Source organism: Bos taurus, chromosome 15, assembly GCF_002263795.3.
Source record: "Bos taurus isolate L1 Dominette 01449 registration number 42190680 breed Hereford chromosome 15, ARS-UCD2.0, whole genome shotgun sequence".
NCBI classification, from domain to species: Eukaryota; Metazoa; Chordata; class Mammalia; order Artiodactyla; family Bovidae; genus Bos; species Bos taurus.
This window is the reverse complement of record NC_037342.1, coordinates 42,950,126-42,977,754: the sequence shown is the minus strand read 5'-3', so window position 1 is coordinate 42,977,754 and position 27,629 is coordinate 42,950,126. Positions and strand designations below refer to the sequence as shown.

Here is a 27,629-nt window from a genome sequence, read left to right as displayed (position 1 = left end):
TTACTGTCAAAGGAGAATTTTTAGAAGGAATTTGTTCAGCATTTATTGAAAGCCTTCTGCATTCTGAGTAGCATGCTAGGTATTGTGGGAATGCAAGGATGTAAGACATGGACCTTTCAGAAATTTAGTCTTATGGGAGAGAGTAAATCATGTGCGGGAGTGTAAAATAAGAAATACAGAGTGCTTGGGAAATGCAGAATGGGGAAGACCGTCTTGATTTTGGGTGGTGGAGGCTTTAGAAAGGAATGGCATTTATGTTAGGTAGAAATGGAGGTGTAGGGGTGGTTGAGCAGAGGCCTGGAGGGGGACAGGGAAGTGATACGGGGTTTGCTTGAAGTGCTGTACTCAGTCACTTCAGTTGTGTCCGACTCTTGTGACCCTGTGGACTATAACCTGCCAGGCTCCTCTGTCCATGGAATTTTCCCAGCAAGAATACTGGAGTGGGTTTCCATGCCCTCCTCCAAGGGATCTTCCTGATGCAGCAGGTGAACCTGAGTGTCTCCTGAGTCTCCTGCACTGCAGGCGGGTTCTTTACTGCTGAGCCGCTGGGGAAGCCCCTAAGGTGTTCTGCGTAAACTTGTTTGCCTAGTTTTGTACAGTTGGTGCAGAAGGGTGGGAAAAGATAAGGCTGAAAGGTAAAGTGGGACTGGCTTGCCAGGGGGCATACACTGCCTTGGTTTTTCCCTCCGTAGGCTTTTTATGGCTTTCAGACAAGGTGGGAGCATGAGGTGAGCAGCCCTTGAAGATGAGTGTGGTAGAAGTGGCTAAGATGGTGATTGATTGCATTCAGGGACTTGAGTCAGAGATGACGTTGAGATTTCTGAGGCTGAGTATAATACAGATAGTTTAAGAGAAAGCTAGCAGGCCTTAAGCAGTGACAAGCAGGACGAAAAGATATTGTCAGGAAAGGGAAAATGAGTCCTTGTGGTAAGGGGCGGGATTTCTATTAAGACAATGCTCTTAAGGCAGGGCATAGCATGGGTAGGAAATTGGTCATTCTGTTAGGAAGCGTTTTCTGGTAATTCACCATCAGCTTGAAGTTTTATTAATCAGACAGGAATTTTCACGCTTTAAAAAAAGATTACCCATTATGAATTTTAGTTCTGTAATTGTGTCCCTTGAGATAAGCTCGCTGGGATCTCCACCCCTCTTTTTTTCAGTGTTGAATTTTGCCCATTACGCACATCCTGTAAAGGGAAGCAGCATGTGACTGGGGTTCGGCCGGGAGGGAGGTTCTTTTCAGAGAACCTTTGTAATCTCTGCATCTTTGGGAGGGAGGAGGGTAAACATTAGGCATTAGGCACTCATGTGTGTTAAAACACTGTGTAGTCGTTCATCATCCTTGAGTTCTTTCCATGATAGTTGGAGTAAAATACTTAAAAAGGGTAAACGGCAAACCACTGAACAGGAACCAACCACACGAGCAGTTAGTCATTTCTTGTCGGCAGAGGCCCTGCAGAGGCCCTGGCAGACAGCTATGAAGGAACTGGAATGATGAGGGTCTGGCATGGATATGGATCTTTTATTGTAGTAACAATAGTTTATTCTTCAGATCAAGGAATGAGAGCAAAGTTGCTTAGCAATTATGTGGGCGTTGAAAGAATGGCCTTTGGAGGAGCAGGCATTTGAAGTAGGATAAATTCAACTTTCTCAAGAAACTTACACTGATTAGCGTGATTCAGGGGCAGTCCTTTTACAAATCAAGAATGTGTAGTCCTGTTTCCTCCTGATGGCTTTGGTCCTCATCTGTTTTCCAGTTTTCTCATCTGGAGAGGAGGATGGTAACTCTTGGAACAGTTTTCCCCAAAGGCAGGTGCTGGGAGATGAGGGCTCCCAGAAAGAGAGTGGTCCCAGACTTCTAGGCAGATGTGGTTCTTTACCGTTGGATCTAACTTCGCTCCGCTAAATAGCTGTGGCCGTCTTGCTGGGTGCTGGAGACCTGACCTGGTGGGCACTGGTCCATCACTTCACCTTAGCAATAACAGACATGCATGGCCACAGCACGCAGGTCACTTTTGTATGGTCAGGGCTCTCTGTTTGTCCAGGGGGAAAGGGAAAGTGGTAGGGCGTGGAAAGGGCACCAGAGTATAAGGTTTGGGTTCTAGTCCTAGTTTCACTGCACCAAAAACTATGTGATTTGGGAGACATCTCCTCATCTCTGAATTAGCGTCATCTGTACAGAAGCAGTATTATCTACTCTCCAGGGGTGAGACTAAAAGCAACTAATGGATAATGTGAGTCTACTCTAAAAAAGCATCAACTGCTGTGTAAGTTTGTGGAGATTTTACTTCTTGTTACTAGTTTATATTCTGGCCTTCAGGAATCCTCTTTTTTTTTTTTTTAAATACCTTTTACTTAAAAACTTTGAGATACTGTTGTTACTTTGTTTAAAGAGGACTTCCCTGTTCTAGACCTTACTAACAATGAAAAAAGCTGAATTTCTGATCTAAACTATATAGTTCTTTCTGTTGAATTCATGAAATGAGTTTTGGTTGATAGTTAAGGATTGGACTTTTGAAAACATTAGTTTTAGAAACAAGTCACCAAGTCTTCATTTTGCAGTGAGGGTACTGAGACTAAGCAAGTAAGCAGCAAAATATTCTAATATTTTAAAAGGGTAAATGGTAAACCACTGACCAGGAACAGACCACATGAATACAGTGGGTACTCAAGTCTCCTCCTCCAGGGTCCTTTAATATAATCTGATGCCTCTCGCACAGTTTGCTTAACTAAAATAGATTGTTAAGAAAGTTATCCTTGAATTCAGTTATCCCTGTATTTTTTAAAAATACTGTTTAATTATCCATGGCTGGAGTCTAGGGTTTAAATCTAAATCTTCAGTGAGATCACTGGATTGAACTAAAGCGTCTACACAAAGATGTTGATTTTAGAAAACTGAAAACATAATGTTCCTTATTACTGGAGAGTGTTGGACCAGGGTTTACAAAACCTGACTTAGTCTCAGTTCTCCCAAGTCACCTTAGTCAAGAAAAACAAATTTAATCTCTTGGAGCCAGTACTCACCATGTGTAAGATGGGAAGGATCTAAGGCCTCTACCAGTACTTTAGTTGGAGGGTCTGTGAAACCCAAAGGCAGAAAAAGGGATGGGTGTGGGAGAGATGGTGTCTCCTTTTTTTGTACCCTGAGAATTTTGCATTTATCAGTTACTTTTCTCATATTTTATCCCTGTATCTGGAAGACCTTCCAGTTGCCCTTTTCCTACCCAAAGTGACAGTGAAAGTGGTAGCCACGATCAGTTGTGTCCGATTCTTTGTGACCCCATGAACTGTAGCCTGCCAGGTTCCTCTGTCCATGGAATTCTCCAGGCAAGAATACTGGAGTGGGTTGGCATTTCCTTCTCAAGGGGATCTTCCTCACCCAGGGATCGAACTCCGGTCTTCTGCATTCCAGGCAGATTCTTTACCGTCTTGAGCTACCAGGGAAGCCCTTTCCTACCCAAAAGCTCTCCTTATTTTGGGGCCTAGGTTACATTTCATTTAATATATGATGTCATTGTAGCACACACTATTCTTTCTGAACTCATTTGTTGCCCTTATACCTTATTCATCCATTAGTCATGGTAGGTTGCTGTGGGATATGTCTCTCTTTTGTACCTAATTTTTAGGGGGTAAGTTAATGTAGAAGATAAAGTGTAGAGTTCAAAGATAAGTTGATTTAGCTGTGTGGGACTTCCCTGGTGGTCCAGTGGCTGACTCCATGCTCCCAATGCGGGGGGCCCAGTTTCCATCCCTGGTCAGGGAACTAGATCCTGCATGCCAAAGCTAAAGATCCTGCCTGGTGCAATAAAGATTGACGATCTTGAGTGCTACAACTAAGACTCAGTGTGGCCTAATAATTTTTTTTTAATTAAAAAAAAAATATTAAAATATTTAATGTGAGCTTAAGCTGGCCATTAAGAAAAATGTGTGTATGTATATATGCTTAATTTTTAAAATAGCTATTACATTTTTTGAATAGGTAAAATTTTTTCCAGAACTTAATAACGAGGGAGATACAGTGAAAAATCTTTTGGTCTTGGTCTGCAATCAAACTAGTTTTCCCCCCACTGTTACTTGTTTCTTATATATCCTTGTAGAGTTTATAAATTTTTTCTTCCTTTTTCTTTTACACAGAAGCACACTGTATGTAGTCTTAGATACATTGTTTTGTTTTGTTTTGTTTTTCACTTAAGTTAGCTGGGAGATCTTTTCATATCACTACACAGTAAGTTCCTCATTGTTCTTAATGTTTTATGGATATACCATAGGTTAACCTGTGATTGGGAGTTTTTACTTGGGTAAAGTCCCAAATAATTTTAAAATCTGAAAGACTATTGGGCCTTATAAGAGGACTGTATTCTTTATTTTTCTATGTTTCTACAGTGTGTTGCAGTTTTTAAGCACTTTATATTCTTGAAGTAGATCCTCACAAAAACTCTATAGGTGTTACAAGGTAAATAAAGAAAGGAAATGTCTATTTAGGATTTTTTGACTGTGGTGCAAGATTCAATAAAAGCTGCACCGTGCCCTTTTCATGTGCTGTACTACTGGCAAATAGAGAGTTTACTTGAGAAACACAGCCTGCTTTGTAGGGCTGATAAAAGTCTTCATTACTTCATTTATAACCATTTGTGTACTTCCTTCACTTTACTTACTTCCTTAAAACCAGCAGAGCATGTAGAAAAGGATCTCCACATAAATGAAGCTTTGAGAAACAAAACAAATGTAGACAGAAGATATGCAAATGTTATTTTTATAGATTAATTTTTTAAATTGTAAAAAATCCTAACTGAAATATATGTATGCAGAAAAAAGTGACTTGCTTAATGGAATTGGAAGTATTCATTGAGGTGAATGTGGCTCCTTTAAGCAATTGAATGGGTAGGGCTGAGAAAAACAGGGAAGATTTTAACCTGGGATTTAACATCTAATAAGATTCTGTGTTAGAGGAAGTACCGCTTTAGCTGTAGAATTTGACCTGTTTAGAATGCACAAATGAAATGGAAGGAATTTAAGTTTTATTTTTAAATTTTCATTTAATATGAAACACAATTAGTACTCAAATAGCCCAAACTGCTAACTCAACTACCTGAATGTTAAAGTGTGCATTCAGATTATGGCAAGACCAGAACGCAAATTCTCTGCAAAATATTTTCAGCCGTTTTGGTGACTCTTGAGATATTTTTGCTATTGATTTTTTTATATATTTTTAAACCAGGCAATTGATTTCTTTCTCTTTTATACTTTTATACTCATTTTATACCCTCATTTTATACTCTTTTATACTCATTTTATACCCTTTTATACTCATCCTGAAAACTTAACCTAGCATCATGGAGTTATAGAGATGGTTGGACGACTAGAGATTACTAATCAATATTTGATATATTTGTACATTAACCTGGCCCTTTCTGTTGAACAAAAGAGAGAAGTGAAGCGGAGCGAGGTTGTGGCCAGCCTGGCTTGGCCACCTTATCCAGAGCCCCCAGCTGCAGCTCTTCAGTACCTTGCGGTTTCTTTCACAGCTTTGATTGACAGACACTGTTCCTGCCTGGAGAATCCCAGGGATGGGGGAGCCAGGTGGCTGCCGTCTGGGGTCACACAGAGTCGGACACGACTGAAGTGACTTAGCAGCAGCAGCAGCTCTGCTTGGGGAGATGTTCAATTCTGAACACATTCTCTTGCTCTTTCCCCCCTTTTTCTTTCTAATGTGGGCCAATTTATAAAAGCCTACGAGGAGTATGTGCAGAAGGGAATGGCAGTCCACTCCAATATCCTTGCCTGGAGAATTCCATGGACAGAGAAGTCTGGCAGGCTGTAGTTCGTGGGGTTGCAGAGCCAGACACAAGTCTAACTAACACACACACAAGGAGTACTACAGATCTTTCATGGAGCCTGGTTCATTGTAGGCAAGTAGAAGAGACTTGTTTGAAGTGAACCAAAACTGGAGAGGGAATGAGACCCTGTCGATAACAAGTGGGGAACCTGGCAGCTGGCAGTTTATTTTTCATCTTTCTCTCCCCAGGGTAGGGGCAGCCGTTTGTGTTCCAAACGTGAAGGTGCCACGTGCTGCTTAGTGGATGCCTCTAAACTGCTCTTTCTCCCTTATAGGTCCTCTCCCATAACCTGTGCACGGTGCTGAAGGTTCCACATGACCCCGTTGCCCTTGAAGAGCACTTCAGGGATGATGACGAGGGACCTGTCTCCAATCAGGGCTACATGCCTTATTTAAACAAGTTCATTTTGGAAAAGGTATGATTCTAACCTCTTCCTGCTTATAGCGGGTGTTCAAGTTACACATTACAAGTGGGCCCCACACATCTTTGTTGGTGAGTTCCCTAAGGAGTTTAGTTGTGAAGCATCTCGAGATAAATCAGAATGAAAGAAGAGACTGACAGTGCTTCCTCTTTCTCTCTCTTCTCCAGTGTCTTCTAAACCTTGGTTTGATACTTTTACAACTGGCTCTTTTTTTGAAATTAAGAACTGTATTTTGTGTTAATCTGCACCTGTCTTCTCTTTGGGAGCTTTTCTTTTTCCTTTGTAGATTCTGGTTCCACATGTACCAGAATTGTTAAAGCATGGATTTGATATATGATTTTTTGTTTTGAATTCTGGTTCCACATGTACCAGAATTATTAAAGCATGGATATGATGTGGTAAAATATCTATACTTTATAGATACTATACAGCAAAGTTTTCATCCTGGACTTTTCTGGGTACCACGTGGATGTTTCCTCTAATATGTTTTAACTAAGGATGCTATAAACTATTAGGTGTTTGGAAGCCAAATATAACCTACTGGTATTTTCTGCCTCATTTGAGGTCTCCTTTGGTTTGGATAATTAAAAATGACACATTAAATTGTTAGATATAATGTTCATTTTTTTTTTTGAAGAAAATCATCTAAATTAATGGCACATTTAATTAAAAACATTTGTGATTTAAAAGTTATGAAAGATAGGAATTCCCTGGCAGTCCAGTGGTTAGGACTCTATGGTTTCACTTGCTGTGGCCTGTGTTCAATCCCTAGTTGGGGAACTAATATACTGCAAGATGCAGCCAAAAAAACTAATTAAGTAAAGTCTTAAAAAATTACATAAATTGGCTTATTGTTAAATAGGCACTTAGTAAAAATATATGAGATAAAAAGTGAACTCCCTTTTTAGTCTGAGTCTTTAGGAGAAACCACTTTTAATTATTTGCTGACCCTTTTATATGCATGCAAACACACACCTATACAGTACATAGTGTTTTATTTCTGTCCCAATAGGATCGTGCTACATAAAGTTCAGTTTGTTTTTTTAACTAAGCAATATATTACTGTCATCTTTCCATATTATGTACATTTAGTTTAGATATGAAAAGTAATCATATATGCACATTAAGGGTTGGGAGCTCCTACTTTTGCTTATTTATAATATATAGCATGAATTTTGGGGGTATATGTTAAAAATGTCTTTCAAAAAGTGACGGTGATAATACCTTTAAATTAAAAATAAAATACATTATAAAGCCTACTTTCCAATCACCTAAATACCATAACTACTGACATATTTTTTCCTATGATTTAAAAAATTTTTATAGCTATTTATATGTATAAATTCTTTTTATAATTTAGTATCTTTTTATAATACCAAAGTACAATAACTAAAATGTATAATAATAATTTAAGTTATTGGTTTGGAAAATGCCAAAATGTTGGTCAGCATTTTTTTTTAAATCACATTTTATTTTTTTAGAAATTTTGCAGCAAAGACTGTCAAAACTATAGTCTGTTCATTTAGGTAGTGTTCTTTGTACCTATATCTATTATTTTATATAAGCCTCAACAATACAATTTATGCTCTTTATTTGTATGTGTGCGTATGTTTATATAAATATAAAACATTGCCTTGGTCATGCTTTTCTTAGAAAAGAAACTGCAGAGGGAAAAACCACACCAAAATGAAATGTAAGACTTAAACTTGCAAAAACCACCTATTGTATGATCCAGTTTATATGAAATGTCCAAAATAGGCAAACACATGAAGATACAAAATAGATTAGTGGTTGCCAGAGGTGGAGGGAAGCGGGAATGCTGAGTGACTACTGATGGGTTTGAAGTTTCTTCTTGGGGTGATAAAAATGTTCTAGAGTTAGATAGTGATGATGATTGTAAAAACCTGTGAATATACTGACTACTACTAAAATGTACACTTCAAGAGTGAATTTTTTGGTATGTGAATTATATCATGATAAAAAAATTTTAAACAAATTATATATAAACTGTATAATTGTTTCTATATATTGCAGTATTGTTAGTTATTGACACAATGCTGTGCAGTAGGTCCCAGATCTTTTTCACCTTACAGCTGGAAGTTTGTACACTTTGATCAGCATCTCCCCGTTCCCACTCCCTCTCTCCAGCCCCTGACCACTGCCATCCTATTCTCTTATTTCCTTAAGTTCATTGTTTTAAATATTCTACATAAAACTGAGAACATACAGTATTTGTCTTTCTCTTAAATTGTCTTAGCCATGGTTAGTTAAAACAACTTCAGAATCCTGAGTTTACCATTTGATGTTTCTGCGTTAATTTAAATAAAAGTCAAGAGGTTTTGAATACAACTGCAGTGGTGAGAACGTTTATATTCCATTAACAGCCCCTAAGACAAGAGAGCCTGTTGATGAGGGTGAAAGAGGAGAATGAAAAAGCTAGATTAAAACTCAACATTCAAAAAACTAAGATCAGGGCATCCGGTCCCATCACTTCCTGGCAAATAGATGAGGAAAAAGTGGAAGCAGTGACAGATTCTAGATTCTTGGGCTCTAAAATCACTGTTGATGGTGACTGTAGCCCTGAAATTAAAAGAAGCTTGCTCCTTGAAAGAACAGCTGTGACAAATCTAGATAGCATATTAAAAAGCAAAGACATCACTTTTCATACAAAGGTCCGTCTAGTCAAAGCTATGGTTTTTCCAGTAGTCATGTATGGATGTGAGAGTTGGACCATAAAGAAGGCCAAGTGCCAAAGAATTGATGCTTTGGAATTGCGGTGTTGAAAGAGACTCTTGAGAATCCCTTGGACATCACGGAGGTCAAACCAGTCCTTAGTGAAATCAGCCCTGAATATTCACTGGAAAGGCTGATGTTCCAATACTTTGGCTGCCTGGTGCGAAGAGCCAACTCATGGGAAGGGACCCTGATGTTGGGGAAGATTGAAGGCGAAAGGAGAAGAGGGTGGCAGAGGATGAGATGGTTAGATAGTATCACCGACTCAGTGGACATGAATTTGCGCAAACTCCAGGAGATGGTGAAGGACAGGGAAACCTGGCGTGCTGCAGTCCCCGGGGTTGCAGAGAGTTGGACATGACTCAGCACCTGAACAGCAACAACAACAGGATAAGTGGTTAGCAAATGAAGCCTGCCCAGATCCCACATAAGGGGTCAGATTAGGCGTATTCCCCTCCTTTTCGATCAGTACCTATTTTAATCACGTGTAGGCTCCAGTACTCTTGCCTGGAGAATCCCGCGGACGGAGGAGCCTGGTGGGCTGCAGTCCATGGGGTCTCGAAGAGTCCGACACGACTGAGCGACTTCACTTTCACTTTTCACTTTCATGCATTGGAGAAGGAAATGGCAACCCACTCCATTGTTCTTACCTGGAGAATACCAAGGACGGTGGAGCCTGGTGGGGTCACAGAGTCAGACACAACTGAAGCGACTTAGCAGCAGCAGCAGCAGGCTGTATGAACTAGAAGCAAGACAGTCTGCAGTGGACCGTCAAACCCAAAGGACCCCCTTTCTCTGTGCCTCTAGGACAAACAATGCCTAGATCCCTAATTTTTTCACCTAAAGTATATATATTAGCACTCTGGCATTGTGGACTTTAAAGAAATAGACAAAAACTTGTTGTCTTCCCTCTTCTTATAAACATGTGTTTAAAACATACTACAACCTCATTGTATTTTTACTTTTTAAAAAATTTCAGTTTATTTAAACCAAAATCAAAACCAGAAACAGAGGTACCATTTCACGCCAGTCAGAATGGCTGCGATCCAAAAGTCTACAAGCAATAAATGCTGGAGAGGGTGTGGAGAAAAGGGAATCCTCTTACACTGTTGGTGGGAATGCAAACTAGTATAGCCACTATGGAGAACAATGTGGAGATTCCTTAAACAACTGGGAATAGAACTGCCTTATGATCCAGCAGTCCCACTGCTGGGCATACACACTGAGGAAAGCAGAATTGAAAGAGACACGTGTACCCCAATGTTCATCGCAGCACTGTTTATAATAGCCAGGACATGGAAGCAACCTAGATGTCCATCAGCAGATGAATGGATAAGAAAGCTGTGGTACATATACACAAATGAGTATTACTCAGCCATTAAAAAGAATACATTTGAATCAGTTCTAATGAGGTGGATGAAACTGGAGCCTATTATACAGAGTGAAGTAAGCTAGAAAGAAGAACACCAATACAGTATACTAACACATATATATGGAATTTAGAAAGATGGTAATAGTAACCCTGTATACGAGACAGCAGAAGAGACACTGATGTATAGAACAGCCTTTTGGACTCTGTGGGAGAGGGAGAGGGTGGGATGATTTGGGAGAATGGCATTGAAACATGTAAAATATCATATATGAAAGGAGTCGCCAGTCCAGGTTCGATGCACGATACTGGATGCTTGGGGCTGGTGCACTGGGACGACCCAGAGGGATGGTATGGGGAGGGAAGAGGGAGGAGGGTTCAGGATGGGGAACACATGTATACCTGTGGCGGATTCATTTTGATATATGGCAAAACCAATACAATATTGTAAAGTTAAAAAATAAAATAAAATAAAAAATTAAAAAAAAAACCAGAAACAGTTCACACAGTAAATATGTCTTATATTTGGCAAATGTTTGATGACCTGCTGTGTGCATGTGTTTGAGCTTAAAAATTAAAAAAAAAAAAGCAGAATTATGTCTGTTATTAAAATATATGGAACATACCGGGAAAGTCTCAGAAACCTGGAAATTGCGGTTTTTCAGTGCTAGAATTTGTGTGGGCTGGAAGACTGGGTAGAAAGACATGGTTGAATATCTTGAGGTGCTGTACCCTGATACCACATTTTGTTCTCCTTGATGTAACTTTCTTTAAACATCCTGAGCTTTAAAGTTTTAAAATGTTCTTTGTTTTAGTATTCAGGTATTTAAAAGTTTTGTAACTGGGGGAGAAACTATATGACAAACCTCAGTTCAGTTCAGTTCAGTCGCTCAGTTGTGTCCGACTCTTCGCGACCCCGTGAATCGCAGCACGCCAGGCCTCCCTGTCCATCACCAACTCCTGGTGTTCACCCAGACTCACGTCCATCGAGTCAGTGATGCTATCCAGCCATCTCATCCTCTGTCGTCCCCTTCTCCTCCTGCCCCCAATCCCTCCCAGCATCAGAGTCTTTTCCAGTGCGTCAACTCTTCGCATGAGGTGGCCAAAGCACTGGAGTTTCAGCTTCAGCATCATCCCCTCCAAAGAAATCCCAGGGCTGATCTCCTTCAAAATGGACTGGTTGGATCTCCTTGAAGTCCAAGGGACTCTCAAGAGTCTTCTCCAACACCACAGTTCAAAAGCATCAATTCTTCGGCACTCAGCCTTCTTCACAGTCCAACTCTCACATCCATACATGACCACAGGAAAAACCATAGCCTTGACTAGACGAACCTTTGTTGGCAAAGTAATGTCTCTGCTTTTGAATATGCTATCTAGGTTGGTCATAACTTTCCTTCCAAGGAGTAAGCATCTTTTAATTTCATGGCTGCAGTCACCATCTGCAGTGATGTTGGAGCCCAGAAAAATAAAGTCTGACACTGTTTCCACTGTTTCCCCATCTATTTCCCATGAAGTGATGGGACTGGATGCCATGATCTTCGTTTTCTGAATGTTGAGCTTTAAGCCAACTTTTTCATTCTCCACTTTGACCTTCATCAAGAGGCTTTTGAGTTCCTCTTCACTTTCTGCCATAAGGGTGGTGTCATCTGCATATCTGAGGTTATTGATATTTCTCCGGGCAATCTTGATTCCAGCTTGTGTTTCTTCCAGTCCAGCGTTTCTCATGATGTACTCTGCATATCAGTTAAATAAGCAGGGTGATAATATACAGCCTTGATGTACTCCTTTTCCTATTTGGAACCAGTCTGGTGTTCCATGTCCAGTTCTAACTGTTGCTTCCTGACTTGCGTACAGATTTCTCAAGAGGCAGGTCAGGTGGTCTGGTATTCCCATCTCTTTCAGAATTTTCCACAGTTTATTGTGATGCACACAGTCAAAGGCTTTGGCATAGTCAATAAAGCAGAAATAGATGTTTTTCTGGAACTCTCTTTTTTTGATGATCCAGCAGATGTTGGCAATTTGATCTCTGGTTCCTCTGCCTTTTCTAAAACCAGCTTGAACATCAGGAAGTTCACGGTTCACGTATTGCTGAAGCCTGGCTTGGAGAATTTTGAGCATTACTTTACTAGCATGTGAGATGAGTGCAATTGTGCGGTAGTTTGAGCATTCTTTGGCATTGCCTTTCTTTGGGATAACGTATTAAAAAGCAGAGACATTATTTTATTACTGACAAAGGTCTGTATCATCAAAGTTGTGGTTTTTCCCGTAGTCATGTATGGATGTGAGAGTTGGACCATAAAGAAAGCTGTGTGGAACAATTGATGCTTTTGAACTGTTGGAGAAGACTCTTGGGAGTCCCTTGGACAGCACGGAGATCAAACCAGTTTATCATAAAGGAAATCAGTCCTGAATACTCATTGGAAGGACAGATGCTGAAGCTGAAACTTCAGTACTTTGGCCACCTGATGCAAAGAGCTAACTCATTGGAAGGGACCCTGATTCTGGGAAAGACTGAAGGGAGGAGAATGGGACGACGGAGGATGAGATGATTGGATGGCATCACCAACTCAATGGGCATGAGTTTGAGCAGGCTTTGGGAGTTGGTGATAGATAAGGAGGCTTGGCGTGTTATAGTCCATGGGGTTGCAAAGAGTCAGACACAACTGAGAGACTGAACTGAACTGAACTGAGCGACTATAGCACTATTTAAGAAGTCCAAAATTAGCCACTACATTTGGGGAAAATCTTATTCACAGAGCAAGTGAGGATGTGATGAAACAGTGAGCCCTTGTTTATTATTGCTTAGCCACCTGGAGTGGAATTTTGCCAGGCTTTCAGTCCAAATAAAGCAGCCGAGGTTTCCATGGTGTGGGTTTAAATTGAGCGGATTGGTGCCTTGTTTTGAAACTTGGTTGAAAAAAAACGCCAGTAGTGACTGAAGAGTGTTAACAGAAAACTTAAAGATTGTCATCAGTTATGTAATGAATATATGAAATGATGATTAAACATTTGCAATATGTGCTTTTATACATACACACACACACACACACGGTCTGATTTGATCCTCATGCTAATCCTATGATGCATAACTGGAATTCTTATCCCCATTTAACTCAGGAGGAAATAGAGAACATAGCTAATAAGGGGTAGATAGGTTTTGAACTTAAGCTATTTCACTTCTAGACCAGAGTACTTTTACCTGTATGTACTATTGAGGGATTAATTACTACTTTGCAGAATTAATACTTTTCTAGTTACTGGATGTATAGTAGGGGCTAGGGGAAAGTGGTTTAAAAACTATTCTCATCATCTCAAACTCTTTCATCCAGCGTCAGAACCCTTAGGTTCTTTCTCAACTGTTTTAATGTAATTTTTCTTCTTCTTCTTCAGTATGTGGTGTTCCTCAGTGTTCAGTTTGGTCATTTCTCCCCTGCCCACCCCCCACCCCAATTATTTGAGAGGTTTTTCTGCCTTCGCCTAAGAGAGTTACTCAGAAGGGGTTGAGACCAAGAGATAAATTATAATGAAACTTGCTTTGCAAAAAATAATTTTTCCTTTTTGTTTCTGTATTTGCTTCTTCAGAGGGAATAATTCATGTTGTTTTTCACATTGATAGAATTTATTTTCAGCTTTCCTGAGACTTCAGATGATGATTTTGTGTGTTCATGTATTGAATATTTTGCTTCTGCTGATTGTTAACTTTTTTCTTGTTTGTTGAATTCCTTTTTTTTTTTAAGTAAAGAATAGGATTCTGTAAACATCCAGGAAGAATTTTTGAATGTTTGTGAGCTCCTCCCCACCTTTTTGGGACAAAAAAACACTGTGCCTGGATTTTCTGACAATGAATAATTGAAGAAAGTGGTATATTGTTACTTTTAAAATTTTGAGCCCCAGTAGACTACACTGGAAACTAGTTCTGAGACTTCGCTGGTAGTACAGTGGATAAGAATCTGCCTGCCAGTGCAGGGGACATGGGTTCAATTTGTGGTCTGGGAAGATGCCACATACTGAGGGGCAGCTAAGCCTGTGTACCGAAACTGGTGAAGCCCACTCACCACTGGGCCTGTGCTCTGCAGTGAGAAGCCCATGCTCCACCATGAAGAGTAGCTCCCACTGGCTGCAACTGGAGAAAGCCTGTGTGCAGCAACAAAATCCAGCACAACGTAATTAATTAAAAAAAAAAAACAAACTAGTTCTGCCTCAGCGTGTTATGAGGCAATCTAAACCTTTCATGAGCTTTAATAGCCTAGTTGGCTTCTTCGTCCAAATCATTGTCCGTTCTTTTCCCTGATTCTACACATTAAAGGTTGGTCTGGGCTATTTGACTAAAAACCAGTAATCCTTTGTCAATAAGCCAAGTCCTAATTGGGGGATTTATTGCTTTCTAATGTAGTCCTTTTTTTGTTGTTGTTTTTGTTTTAATTTTGTTTTGGGAACACACACACATGCAAAAGAAAAATACACAAAGAGAGCCATTTTTGTTCAGTATAATGTTTCTTCTCTCTAGCAGTCTGCATTCTGTTTTCTTAGGCTGGACGTTATACTTTCTTCCCAAATGCTTACTGTCCCTTAGTTATAGTTCTACCATAAAATGAGTTTTCAAATTTCTCTTACCTTCAGCACTCAAAATGTTGTCCAGTGTATACCTAACAAGTATCATGTAATAGGAAAGGGTGCGTGCGTGTGTGCTGAGCTGCTTCAGTTGTGTCTGACTCTTTGCAACCCTATGGACCGATTCCGCCAGGCTCCCCTGTCAGTGGGGTTCTCCAGGCAAACATACTGGAGTGGATTGCCATGCCCTCCTCCAGGGGATCTTCCTGACCCAGGGACAGAACCTGCCTCTCTTAAGTCTCCTGCGTTGGCAGGTGGGTTCTTTGCCATTAGTGTCACTGGGAAGCCCGATAGGAAGGGTGCTGCTCTTAAATTCCCCAAACCAGGCTTTTATATGATTCTTTCTTCTTATCCTTTAGCCTGTGTTGTTTTTTCTTTCACTGTTGCTTGAAAGTTACATAGTATTAATTTAGAACAATGGCCAAGTTGGACTCTTTCATCATGTTTGCAAAGTAATACAGGACTAAAAACTTCTGAGTGATTGAAGAGGTTCCATGCTGAGAAGTATGAATGACTTTATGTCATTGAACACCATGGCCAACAATATAAAACTGATGTAGTCTACAGAAATCTTATGTTTTTTTAAAGTGTCAGTTCTTTACTACAGTAATCAAGAGGGAGAGTCACCTTACTTATTTATGCCTGCAGTGTGGGGCATGTGGGATCTTAGTTCCTCAACCAGGGATCAGACCTGTGCCACCTGCAGAAGCACAGAGTCCTGACCACTGGAGTGCCAGGGTATTCCCAGAAGTACTCCTTTTTAAGATAGCAACTTTAGTGAGATATAATTCACATACCATACAGGTATATTTAAAGTGTACAATTTGGTGGTAGAAACCGTATCCGTTAGCACTTACTGTCCTCCCCCTCAGCTGTAGGCATCCGCTAGTCTGCTTCTCACCTGTATGGATTTACTCTTACCTCTGTGGATTTACCTCTGTCTGGACTCATGCGTGTGACTGGGACCATATGACCTTTGCGACTGTCTTCTTTCATTTAGCGTCAGGTTTTCACAGCTCATCCATGTGGTAGCACATAACTACTTCATTTCATGTCCGAAACATATTCCACTATGGATATACCATATTTTGTTGGCACATTCATTGGATGACGGATGTTTTGTTTTCTTCCCACTTTTGGTTATCATGAATTTACTGCTGTGAGCATGCATGTTCAATTTTTGTGCGGAGGTGTGTTTTCAGTTCTTGGTCGTATACCTAGGAATGAAATTTGGGTTATGTGGCAGCTCTGTGTTTTAACCTTTTGAGGAACTGTCAAGTTGTTTTCCAGTGCAGCTATGCATTTCACTTTCTGCCAGCAGCAGCTGAGGGGTCCAGTGTCTTCATATCCTCATCAGCATTTTGTTTTTATTATAGCCATTCCAGTGGATATGAAGTACATAGCTTACTGTGTTTTGATTTGCATCTCACTGATAATTAATATAAAATACTGTTTTTAAAATTTGTTTTTTATTGTAATGGTAATAAAAGGGTATTATTGAAATTAAGAAAAAAACTTATTAAGAAAATATGTATCATCCATAGTTTAACATACAGAGGCAGTCACTGTTAGCATTCTGATATGTTTGTTTTGAGTTTTTATTTTTATTTTATTTTTGTGGCCACACTGTCTGGCTTGTGGGATCACAGTTCTCCAACCAGAGATTGCACACGCATGCTCAGCAGTTAAAGTGTGGACTGCCAAGGAATTCCCAAGTCTTTATTTATTTATTTTTTTTCCAAGTCTTTATTTTTTAAAATGTTTTTATATATTGTTTTTCAAGGGATCGTATTGAACACTTAGCATTAATATTGCCTGTCCCATGTCATTGAATTTTTTAAAAAAACCTTGAGTATAAAGATGCTACTATTTATTTAGAGTCTATTGTGTTTCAGATACTAAATGTTTTAAACAGGTGTTCTAATAAAGTCTTTATGTCAACTCTGTAGGTTAAGTACCATCATTACCACTGTTTTAAAGATGAGGAGATGGGCCTTGGGTTAAATGCTTGCTCAAGGTCACCCAAGTACTAAGTGGTATTCAGTGATTGTGTAATAGTTTTGTACTTTACAACCATGCCTTTTTTTGGTGGACTTTTTATTTTTTCCCCCACTCTTTTAAATAATAGTGACTATCCTAGGTGAATCTTTATCTGATTTTGGATCTCTTGTTAGGATAATCAACAAGTATTGATTGAACAAGTATTGATTGAACAACAAGTAATTAAATAGAATTATTGATCAAAGAGTATGAATGCTTTCTGAGAAAAATTTCTGCTGTTTCTAAAGCACTAAATTGACCAATTTCCCTGTCTTTTGAGAACTGTTTCTGTTCCACAAGAACTTTAGTCTTGAGCTGGGTTTGTATGAAGTTTCTAGTTTAGAGAACATGTGAGTTTAGTTTTGTAAATACTTTTAATACTTTGAATCAGAATTGAGGTGGTATCTTATTCTTCATATGTATGAATCTTGATGTAAAGTAAAAATTTTATGTAAAAATAAGAACCACTCTACATATTTCTTTCTTGGAAATTATCTTCGGTTTGGACACCTTGAAACCACTAGCAGCAATTATTAAATGTGAGACTATTGATTTAATATATGTGATACAAACTAGAATTTTGGAGCCAGTTTGTTCTTGTAGATGAGATAGAGTATGGAATCATAGATTTTTAGACCTTTTATAGTTTGAATGGGCCTAGAGACCATTTCAATTTATGGATTTATTTCAATTGAGGTAACATTGGATATTGAGTGCATACCCTTCAGTGGCTTGTGTTGTTTTTCGGTAAGTCCGGCATCTTTATCATGACACACAGGGCCATGTTCAGTTTGGCTTCTGCAGCCTCTCTAGCCTTCTCTCCCCTCCTTCTTGCTCACTTCAGGGCAGCCACCTTGGCCTTCCTCAGATTGCTAAGCCCCTTCTTGCCACAGAGCCTTCAGAGGCTGCTTCCTCTGCTGTGAGGTTTCCTCCACCATCATGTGGAGGTCTCGGCTTGATTGTCACTTCCTCAGGGAGGTTTCTCCAGGTAGCACCCCACCCATTCTAGACCTAACCAGCTTTCCTGTAATATACACTTGTGACATTCTGTGCTTTTCTTTTTTGCCACTCTTTTCACCATATAGGTGGTTGTGTTATTGCTGTATAGTTTGATATCTTATTACTCCCCTGGAGTGTAAGTTCTAGGATGGCAAGAACTGTTTCACCCATGTTGATGGGTTGTGTTTTTTTCTTTTTGTTATGTGCAGGAGCTTTTAAGTTTGATGTTATTTTGTCTAATCTTGCTTTTGTTGCCTGTGCTTTTTTAGCATCATGTCTAAGAAATCACTGCTCATTCCAGTATCATGAAGTTTTTCCTCTATATTTTCTTCTAGGAGTTTTATACTTTCTGGTCTTACATTTAGATCTTTACTCCATTTTGAACTTAATTTATGAATATGGTATAAGGGTCCATCTTCATTGTGTTGCATGTGGACATTGAGATTTTCCAACACCTTTTGTTGAAGAGACTGGCCTTTAAGTATAAATGAGGGTTTATTTCTGGGCTTTCTATTCTGTTTTATTAGTCTGTGTGTCTGTCATTATGCCAGTACCATACTGTTTCTTTTTTCTTTCTTCTTCTTGTTTTTTGGTCATGCTGAATGACTTGCAGGACCTTAGTTCCCCAACCAGGAATCAAACCCATGCCCCCTGCAGTGGAGGCATGGAGTCCTAGTCACTGGACTGCCAAGGAATTCCCTAGTACGTACTGTTTTGATTACTGTATCTTTGTAGTAGGTTTTGAAATCAAGAAGTATAAGGCTTCCACCTTTGTTTTTCTCAAGATTGTTTGAACTATCATGGACCTTTGAGATTCCTTGTGAATTTTAGGGTAATGTTTTTTGTTTCTGCAGGAAAAAAAAAAGCCATTGAAATTTTGACAGAGATTGCATTGAATCTGTGGTAAATGCTTTGGATAGTGTGGGCATTTTAATCGTGTTAAGTCTTTCAGGCCACAAGCATAGGATGTCTTTCCACTTATTTATGTCATCTTTAATTTCTTTGAGTACTGTTTTCTAATTTTCGGTATACAAGTCTTTTTATCTCTTTGGTTCAGTTTACTCCCGAGTATTTTTGATGCTATTACAAATCAGATTGTTTTTTTAATTTTCTTTTCAGATTGTCATTGCTTCTTTCTTTTCAATTTGGATGCCTTTTATTTGCATTTCTTGCCTAATCTCTGTGCCTGGGATTTTCAGAACTATGTTGAACAGAAGTGGTGAGAGTGGGCATCCTTATCTTGTTCTTGATCTTAGAGGAAAAGCATGCAGTTTTTCACCTTGAAGTATGATGTTAGTTGTGGACTTTTCCTGTATGATCTGATTTTGTGCCTCTTTTTTTAAAGGTGTAAATGCCATCATTTAATACACTTTTACCTTTGAGTGTTCTTAAACTAAAGAATAGTATTGACAGATTAGAATATAGAGAAGTAATAAGCCAAACAAGCAACTTATTTAAAATTAAGTAAGACAGTGAGCACTTGCACTTGCATCAAAAAGCCACTATTTATTTCCTGGGAAAGCTAATTTATGGAGAATTTGCTTGGTTTCTGATCCTATTGCAGTCTGACTTTATACACAGACTTCTTGGCTGTCTTGAAAGTAACTAACTAGTGACCAGTCAGTTGCAAAACCAGCAACTGTCTTTTCTTAAATAACTCTTTCTTAAGTTCTCTGTAGCGTTTGGCACTGCAGTAGCCCCTCCTTGTCTGTAGTTTCTCTTTCCGTGGTTTCGGTTGCCTGTTGTCAACTGTGGTCTGAAAATATTAAATAGAAAACTCCAGAAATAAAGAATTCATAAATCATTGTGTGTTCTTCTGAGTAGTGCGATGAAATCGCACCTTTTTGCTCCATCCTTCCCAGGGCGTGAATCGTCCCTTGTCCTGTATGTGCCACCTGTTAGTTAATATCCATCTGGGTTATCAAATTGACTGTCATGGTATTACAGTGAACACATGAGAATGTGTTCAAGTAACCCCCCCCCCCTTTTTTTTTTTTTTTTTTGGCCATGTCACATAACTTGCAGGATTTTAGTTCCATGACCAGGAATTGAACCACAGCCACAGCAGTGAAAGCTCCAAGTCCTAACCAGTGAACAACCAGAGAATTACCAAGTAACTCTTATTTACTTAAAAATGGACCCCAAGCACAAGAGTGGTGATGCTGGCAAGTCAGATAGGCCAAAGAGAAGCTTTAAAGTGCTTCCTTTAAGAGAAAAGGTGAAACTTCTCTACTTAATAAGGAAAGAAAACCTGCTGACATTGCTAATATGTTTGGTAAGAATGAATCTTTTATCCGTGAAATTGTGAAGAAGGAAAAAGAAATACTGCTAGTTTTCCTGTTGCATCTCAAAACTGCAAAAGTCATGGCCAAGTACACGATAAGTGCTTAAAGATGGAAAAGGCATTAACATTTGTACAGGGAGATATTTTGAGAAAGAGAGAGACCACATTCATATAACATTTATTACAATATGTTGTTTATGATTTTTCTTTTTATTATTATTGTTGTTAATCTTCTATTATGCCTAATTTGTAAATTAAACTGTATCATAGACTTGTATGTATAGGAAAAAAACACATGCGGTTTCAGATGTCCACTGGAGGTCTTAGAACTTACCCCTCATGGATAACAGGGGAGACTGCTGGGTTGGTCAGACCGTCTTCTTGTTTGCTCACTCAGTTTTTGTCTTTGTGGTTCTCCTGTCACTTTGATTGTTCTTCCAGTCATCATAATTCCTTATCCTTCTCTCTCTTTGTAAATGTGCAGATCCTCTGAGGTTCTGTTTTGATTCCCTCTCTTTTCTCACTTTGAGTTTCCTCTCAGTGATCTCATTGAGCGTTGTGGCTTCAGTCCTCGTCGGCATGCAGTTGATTCACAAATCTGCCTTTCCTCTTAGGTTACAGTTCCTCCTTTGATTGTCTTCAGACGACACAAATATCTCACCAGAACTGCAGGTTGAAGATTCACATGCTTGAACACTTTCTCTCTGCCCTGTTTTTGTCCCCTTCATCCTGTGGCTGTTCCGCAGACATGGTTGGTGTGCGCTCCTGCTGAGCCCTTGCTCATGCAGTCTCCTTTCCTATCCTTTGCAATACTGTTCCTTGTACTGTTTCACCATGCTTTGAGGTCTGCCCCAAATACCGTCTTTTCTGCCAAGTACTGATCTGGCCTGTAGATGACCTGGCTGTTCTTTGCTCTAAAACGGGGTGTTTCCTAAGGCTATTTATTTATTGAAATTATAAAGCTCTTTGTGATTTCTGTCTGTGTTTGCTTTTCTAGCCATAAATCTGGCCACTCCCTCTCAGGAAGTCTTAATTCACCACATGATCCACATAGAATCACTTCTTGTTCCTCGGAGCAGAGCTTTTTGCTTCCATGCATATGTCATTTCCCCCGGTGGCGTGTCTTCCACTTAGTGCTTTTTAGGGCTGTGGGTGTTTAGAGTTGATAAACTGGCCTTTGAGACTAGTCCTGTAGAGAACTCTTCCATCATACAAATAGAGTCCTTCGTCTGCTGAGTTCTACAAGCCGTTGGGCATAGAAAAAAGGGATAGAATGTGAGCTTTGAACTCCAGTCTTGATATTTACTAGTCATGTAAACTTGGTACCCAATTTTCCTGAACATGTTTCCTGATCTGTAAAATGAGGATATTTAACCTTTATGGGGCCAACACAAAGTTTAAATGAGAAACTGCATATAAAATGCCAAGTATATGCTAAGTCCTCAATAAATGGTGTTAAAGAAAAAAAAATGAAAAGGAAAGAAAAAAGAGAAGCAGAAGCTGTTACTTTCCCTTCGTGGGGTCATTTGTGTATACTGGGGGCATGGGAAACCGTGTCAGACCGAGACTGGGTGCCGAAGGCAGAGCACAAAGGATATCTTCTTACTCTTGGGAAACTGGTTTGCCAACCACAAAGAGAAACTTCTTCCTGCAGCTAACTAGCAACTTCTTCCTTATGTTATACACACTTTGTTCATCTCTCTCTCTAAACAGAATTGCTTTGCTCGTGTTGTCCTGTTACCCACTCTGCCTCCTCCCATTCTCCATACTGTCCCTGGCCTTAAAATGCAGGCTGTGTATGTTGCTCCCTCCCACTCCTCCAAGTCAGATAAATCCTAATTCTTTACCCTGAACTATATATTCGGCTCTTCGTGATCTGGTCTTCACTCTCTCTAGCCTAGTCTTTCACCATGCCGCATACAGTGGGCATTTGTTTGTGTTTTTTTTTTCCTGACTGTCCAGTATCTGAATTCCTTCCTTGTGTATGGAAGGAGGACAGGACCTGTCTCATACCTCACATATTGAGAAGTTTAGATACTCATCTTCCCTCTTTCCTGGCAGCTCGGGCATAGAAATGTGACCCAGTGTGACTCTGAAGCTGCAGTGAGTGACATGGAGGCTCGAGGACTGGATCAGTGGCAACAGCGATGGCCTCACGTCATACTGACCGTGGTGTCTCCCCCTGCTGGTACCACGAGCAGTTTCAACTGCAGTTCTGACTGCCTAGCCTGGATTGTTACTGGCTTAGTTTCAAGAGTCTAGATTTTTTAGCCTTTGTGTTAGATCTTTGAGGTTACCCATTGCTTTTCCAGTACATTTTCTTATCTGTTTAAAGGAACTCAAGATAGTTTCTGTGGTTTGCACTTATGAGCAGCCTGACTTATACCACCCGCAGTACCAAGTAGCCCATTCACATTCATCTTCTGCAGTTCTTCCACACTGACCATGGTTGTTTCCACCTCTGGGCTTTTTCACGTTCTGTTCTACCGGTAACAGTCTTTACCCTGTTTTCAAACTGTTTGACTCTTGATGGTTCTTTGGGCCTCAGCTCTATCACTTTTCTGGAAACCTTTCCCCAGTTCTTAAGATTGGGTTGTTAGCCCCTCAGTGTTCCCACAGAAGCCTCTGTTTACATCTGTGTAATACTTACCACATTATATTGTAACTGTCTTGGCATTCCTTGGAGACAAGGGCTAGCAGTATTGAGTTGGCCAAAAAGTTCGTTAGGGTTTTTCTTCAAGCTCTTATGGGAAAACTCGAACAAACTTTTTGTCCAACCCAGTATATTCAGTATCTCTGTGATGGCCCTGGCAGATAATGACTACTGTCTACATTTTATCGGTTGAATGAGTAAAAACTATTGAATCATACACTGTGTTATGTTAAGATTTGTCTGTTTGCATGGCTGTTTTTCATAATAAACTGTGACTGTTCTAAGAGCAGGGACCAAGTTATTCTTCATCTTTATATCATTCATTTTTAAAAAACTGTTTGTTTGTTTCTTTATTTGGCTGTGCTGGATCTTTAGTTGTGACATGTGGGATGTAATTCCCTGACCAGGGATCAAACCCAGGCCCCCTGCATTGGGAGCACGGAGTCTTCGCCACTTGACCACTAGAATAGTTCCTTTATATCCTTATGTAGCTTAGTAGTTGGCTTATTTGTGCATGTGTGCCGAGACATCTCAGTCATGTCCGATTCTTTTCGATCCCATGGACTGTAGCCCACCAGGTTCCTCTGTCCGTGGAATTCTCCAGGCAAGAGTACTGGAGTGGGTTACCATTCCCTTTTCCAGGGGAGCTTCCTGACCTGGAAATCGAACCCAGGTCCTTCATTGCAGGCAGATTCCTTACCATCTGAGCTACCAGGGAAGCGAACCAGTAGACCCTGAGGGAATGTTGAACGCATGATTGAATGACCGAGTGGCAGAGCTGTCTTTTTAGAATTTCAGTTAAATAGTTTTTCCCAAGAGAAAGTATCTTCTTTGACCATATAGGTAAAAATGATATCCGCATGTGGCTCATATTGAATAACTGACATTCTCAACTCCTATACCAAGATTGGTAGTCTGTTTAGAAGATAATATCTATACATGAAAAAATTACTTGACAAGCTAGTATTTCATGTGGCACGTGAGTCATATGAGCAGGTGTTACTTCAGCGTCAGGCTCAATAGAACATTCTTAATTGAACCTTTGAAAGTGTGGTATCTAAGCAGCTCCTTAGGAAATGGCTGTTGGTTAGCTGGATAGATTAAAATGGACGCCTGTAGTAGGCTTTGTCTTTCTGTTTTACTTGGTGTACATGCTACTTATTTTGTACTGATTCACTGGAATTTTTCCTCCTTTCTTTTTAGGTCCAAGACAACTTTGACAAGATTGAGTTCAATAGGATGTGTTGGACCCTCTGTGTCAAAAAAAATCTCACAAAGAATCCCCTGTTCATTACGGAAGAAGATGCATTTAAAATATGGGTTATTTTCAACTTTTTATCTGAGGACAAGTACCCACTAATTATTGTGCCAGAAGAGGTAAGGTGTGGCTCTGGGACGTTTTATGTGACTATCTTAGCATCTAATAGATCTAACTTGGAAGTATCTGTGTTAGTTCAGTGTAGATATGGAAGGAGGTCCTGTGCTAGTGTTTTTGGATCAGAGGCAAAAAAGCGTGGATCCAAAAAAGTCCCAGACTTAGTAATTTGAGGTCATGCAGTAACTCTGGATATTTACAGGCAGGGTGGGGCTCTTCCTCTTTAAGCTGTTCTAATTATAGACAAATCCATTCTCACGTTAAAGGAGTCTTTTTTCAGTATAAGTCACAACATAATTTTCTGCCTACTTAGATGTTGGCAAACCATAAGAACTAGCTGAAGGATACTATATGGGAAACACACAGGATCCAGAATGGTATTCCCAAGGCTCATTTATGTGAGGAAATACTACTCCTGTGTCAAAGTCAAGGATGGAGACTTTTTTTAAACCATACTTTACAAAAGAAATTAAAAAGGACATTTGCTTGTTTTGTTGTGGATGCTTTTCCCTGAGCTTCCAAAGGTGGGGAGAGGAGCAGGGAATGCAAGAGTAAGGTTCTGTGCTGTCTTATTGCCCTAAAAATGATACATATAATATATGCTTATTACAGTTGTAAATTTAGAAAAGACTAATAATATCAGATTAATCAACTGTAGTCTTCCCCTTAAAAAAAGTCATCTGTAATCCTCTAACATTGGACAATGTTATTTAACCTCTTGAATTTTAATTTCCTCATCTATAAATCGGAGAAGGCAATGACAACCCACTCCAGTACTCTTGGCTGGAAAATCCCATGGACAGAGGAACCTGGTAGGCTGCAGTCAATGGGGTCGCAGAGAGTCAAACACAACTGGGTGACTTCATTTTCACTTTCATGCAACGGAGAAGGAAATGGCAACCCACTCCAGTGTTCTTGCCTGGAGAATCCCAGGGATGGTGGAGTCTGGTGGGCTGCCATCTATGGGGTCGCACAGAGTCGGACAAGACTGAAGCGACTTAGCAGCAGCAGCAGCAGCAGCATCTATAAAATAGAGCTCTTAAAAATGTTTATTCTAAGAGTTGTGAGGCTTCATATTTAAAGAACTTAGTTCAGTAAGTGAAACAAGTCAGAGAAAGATGGATACATATGATTTCATGCATATGTGAAATATAAACAAACAAAATAATTAACCAAACCAAACAAAAACATGTAGATGCAGGGAACAGAGTAGTGGTTATCAGAGGGGTAGTGGGGGTAGGGCTGGTAAAATGAATAAAGAGGGTCAACTGTATTGTGATGGATGGAAACTAAATTTTTGGTGGCGAGAACACTGTAGTGCATTTAGACGTAGAAATACAATGTTGTATATAAGAAACTTATGTAATGTTATAAACCAGTGTTACCTCAATTAAAAAATCTAAAATTAAAAAAATAATAATTGTGACTAGGGGAAAAAATAAAGGAGTTAGCTCAGTGCCTAGCATGTGATATGTATTCAGTAAATATGTTAGGTCCTGTGACTAATATTATTGCATACATTTTTGCACACTAGTCTGCTTCTTTCTTTCCACAGTGTTAGCAGTGGAATTCTAAGTCCTAAAAAATGCATACTTTTAGGGTATTAGATAAATGAAGCAGAACTGCCCCTTCAGAAAGGCTATAGCAATTTGTATACCCACCACTAGTGATCAAGCATGCCCATTATTATCCAGTCTGTCAGCATGGAGTTTGGTCTGCGATTTATTTCTGTGATTCATGTTCATGTTAGGAAAATCTGTTTTAAAGTCTCTACCGCAATATTTTTTCAAATCAGCAAGTATTTATTGACTGGCAACAATAAATGAGGCAATAAGAGGAATCTGAAGTGAAAAAGATGACTTCCTGCCTTCAAGAAGTTTGCAGTCTGCTCAAGGAAAAGAAAGTCAAGTGTAATTCAAAGCAAAATAGACAACCTGTTATAAGAGAGAACAAATACCATGTAACTACAGAGAAGGGAAAGATTTATTCCAGTTTGGGAGAAGTCAGGGATCAGGGAAGTCTTTTTAAGAGAGGCAATAGAATGTAGTGGTTAAAAGCAGCATCTTAAACTTTTTCAGTGAAGGCCAGACAGAAAATATTTGAGACTTTGTGGGCTTTCTGGCTGTATTGTCTGTGTTGTAGCTACTCAGCTCTGCTGTTAATAGCATGAAAGCAGCCACAAGACAGTATGTTGCTTCAATAAAACTTTTATTTATAGATGTTGAAATTTGAATTTCATATAATTTTCATGGACCATGAAGTATTATTATACTTTTGATTCCCACCCCTCCCCCGCCCCAACCACTTAAAAATGTGAAAACTGTTCTTAGAGCAAGGGTGTATAAAAACAGGTTGAGAGTCAGATTTGGCTGGTAGGGTAGATTTGACTCATGGGCTGTAATTTGGTGTTCCCTGGTTAAGAGCAGAGATCTGGAGTCAGATGTCTTGGATTTGAATTCTAGCTTTATCACTGCTTACTAGCTGTGTGACCTTGGGCAATTTATTTAATTTTTGCTACAGTTTCCACCACTGTAAACTAAGACTAATGCTACTATCTACCTCCTGCTATTTTTGTGATGATGAAATGAGAAGAACGCCTGGCTCTTAGGAAGTGCTCATTAAGTGCTAGCTGTTATATTTAGGGGGGAAATAGCACTTATGCTGGATCTTAAAAGATGGAGAGTTTTGACTAATGGAAAAAGCAAAGGAGAATACTCCTGGATGGAAGGGACAGAGGGCGAGGTCATGTAAGGCAGGAAAGCAAAGGAAGAGCATGTCTGAAATGAGTGAGGTATCTCACTTGGCGAATTGCCAGTCTTCAAAGCAGCTGGACTTACTGATTTAAGCCAGAAAGGTAATTTTAAAAATGTTCGGTAGCTTATAGAATGGCTATTATGGCTGAAAACCAGATGTGGAGGCTGTGTAGTGAGGAACCACAGGGAAACTGTGTTGTACTGTGGAATATCTCTGGCCCTGCATGCTGCTGCCCAGGAACTCAGATCTTCTTGCAGCTGTTCTTGCTACCACAGAGAGCTTTCTATGCCTACTTCCTAATCACAGGGCATGATGCATCTGATTGTTATGATGTAGGTCAGGTGCCATGAACTAGTTGCAGAGAAGGCTTGAAAAGGGTCCATTTGTGTTTAGCTTCCACATTGGGAATTCCTCAGACATAAGGGGGTTAGCATTGATTTCATCAATGTGCTTGCTAGCTTCTCCCACTCTGGACTGGTCTGTTTACCTGGTCATTCTTTTGGTCATGGTCAAGATTAGACTCTGGGGTCAGTCACTTCAGTGCGCAGCCTAC

At 39.7% G+C, this 27,629-nt stretch overlaps 1 protein-coding gene across 3 annotated transcripts in view; it reads left to right on the top strand.

The window, feature by feature from the left end:
* Positions 1-27,629, top strand: part of SWAP70 (switching B cell complex subunit SWAP70) — a 144,278-nt gene that overhangs the window by 84,722 nt on the left and 31,927 nt on the right. For all 3 annotated transcript variants that reach the window (XM_024975336.2, NM_001080297.2, XM_010812481.4), the window contains 2 exon segments: positions 6,112-6,252; positions 24,151-24,324. In XM_024975336.2, coding sequence (XP_024831104.1) covers positions 6,112-6,252; positions 24,151-24,324 — 315 coding nt within the window.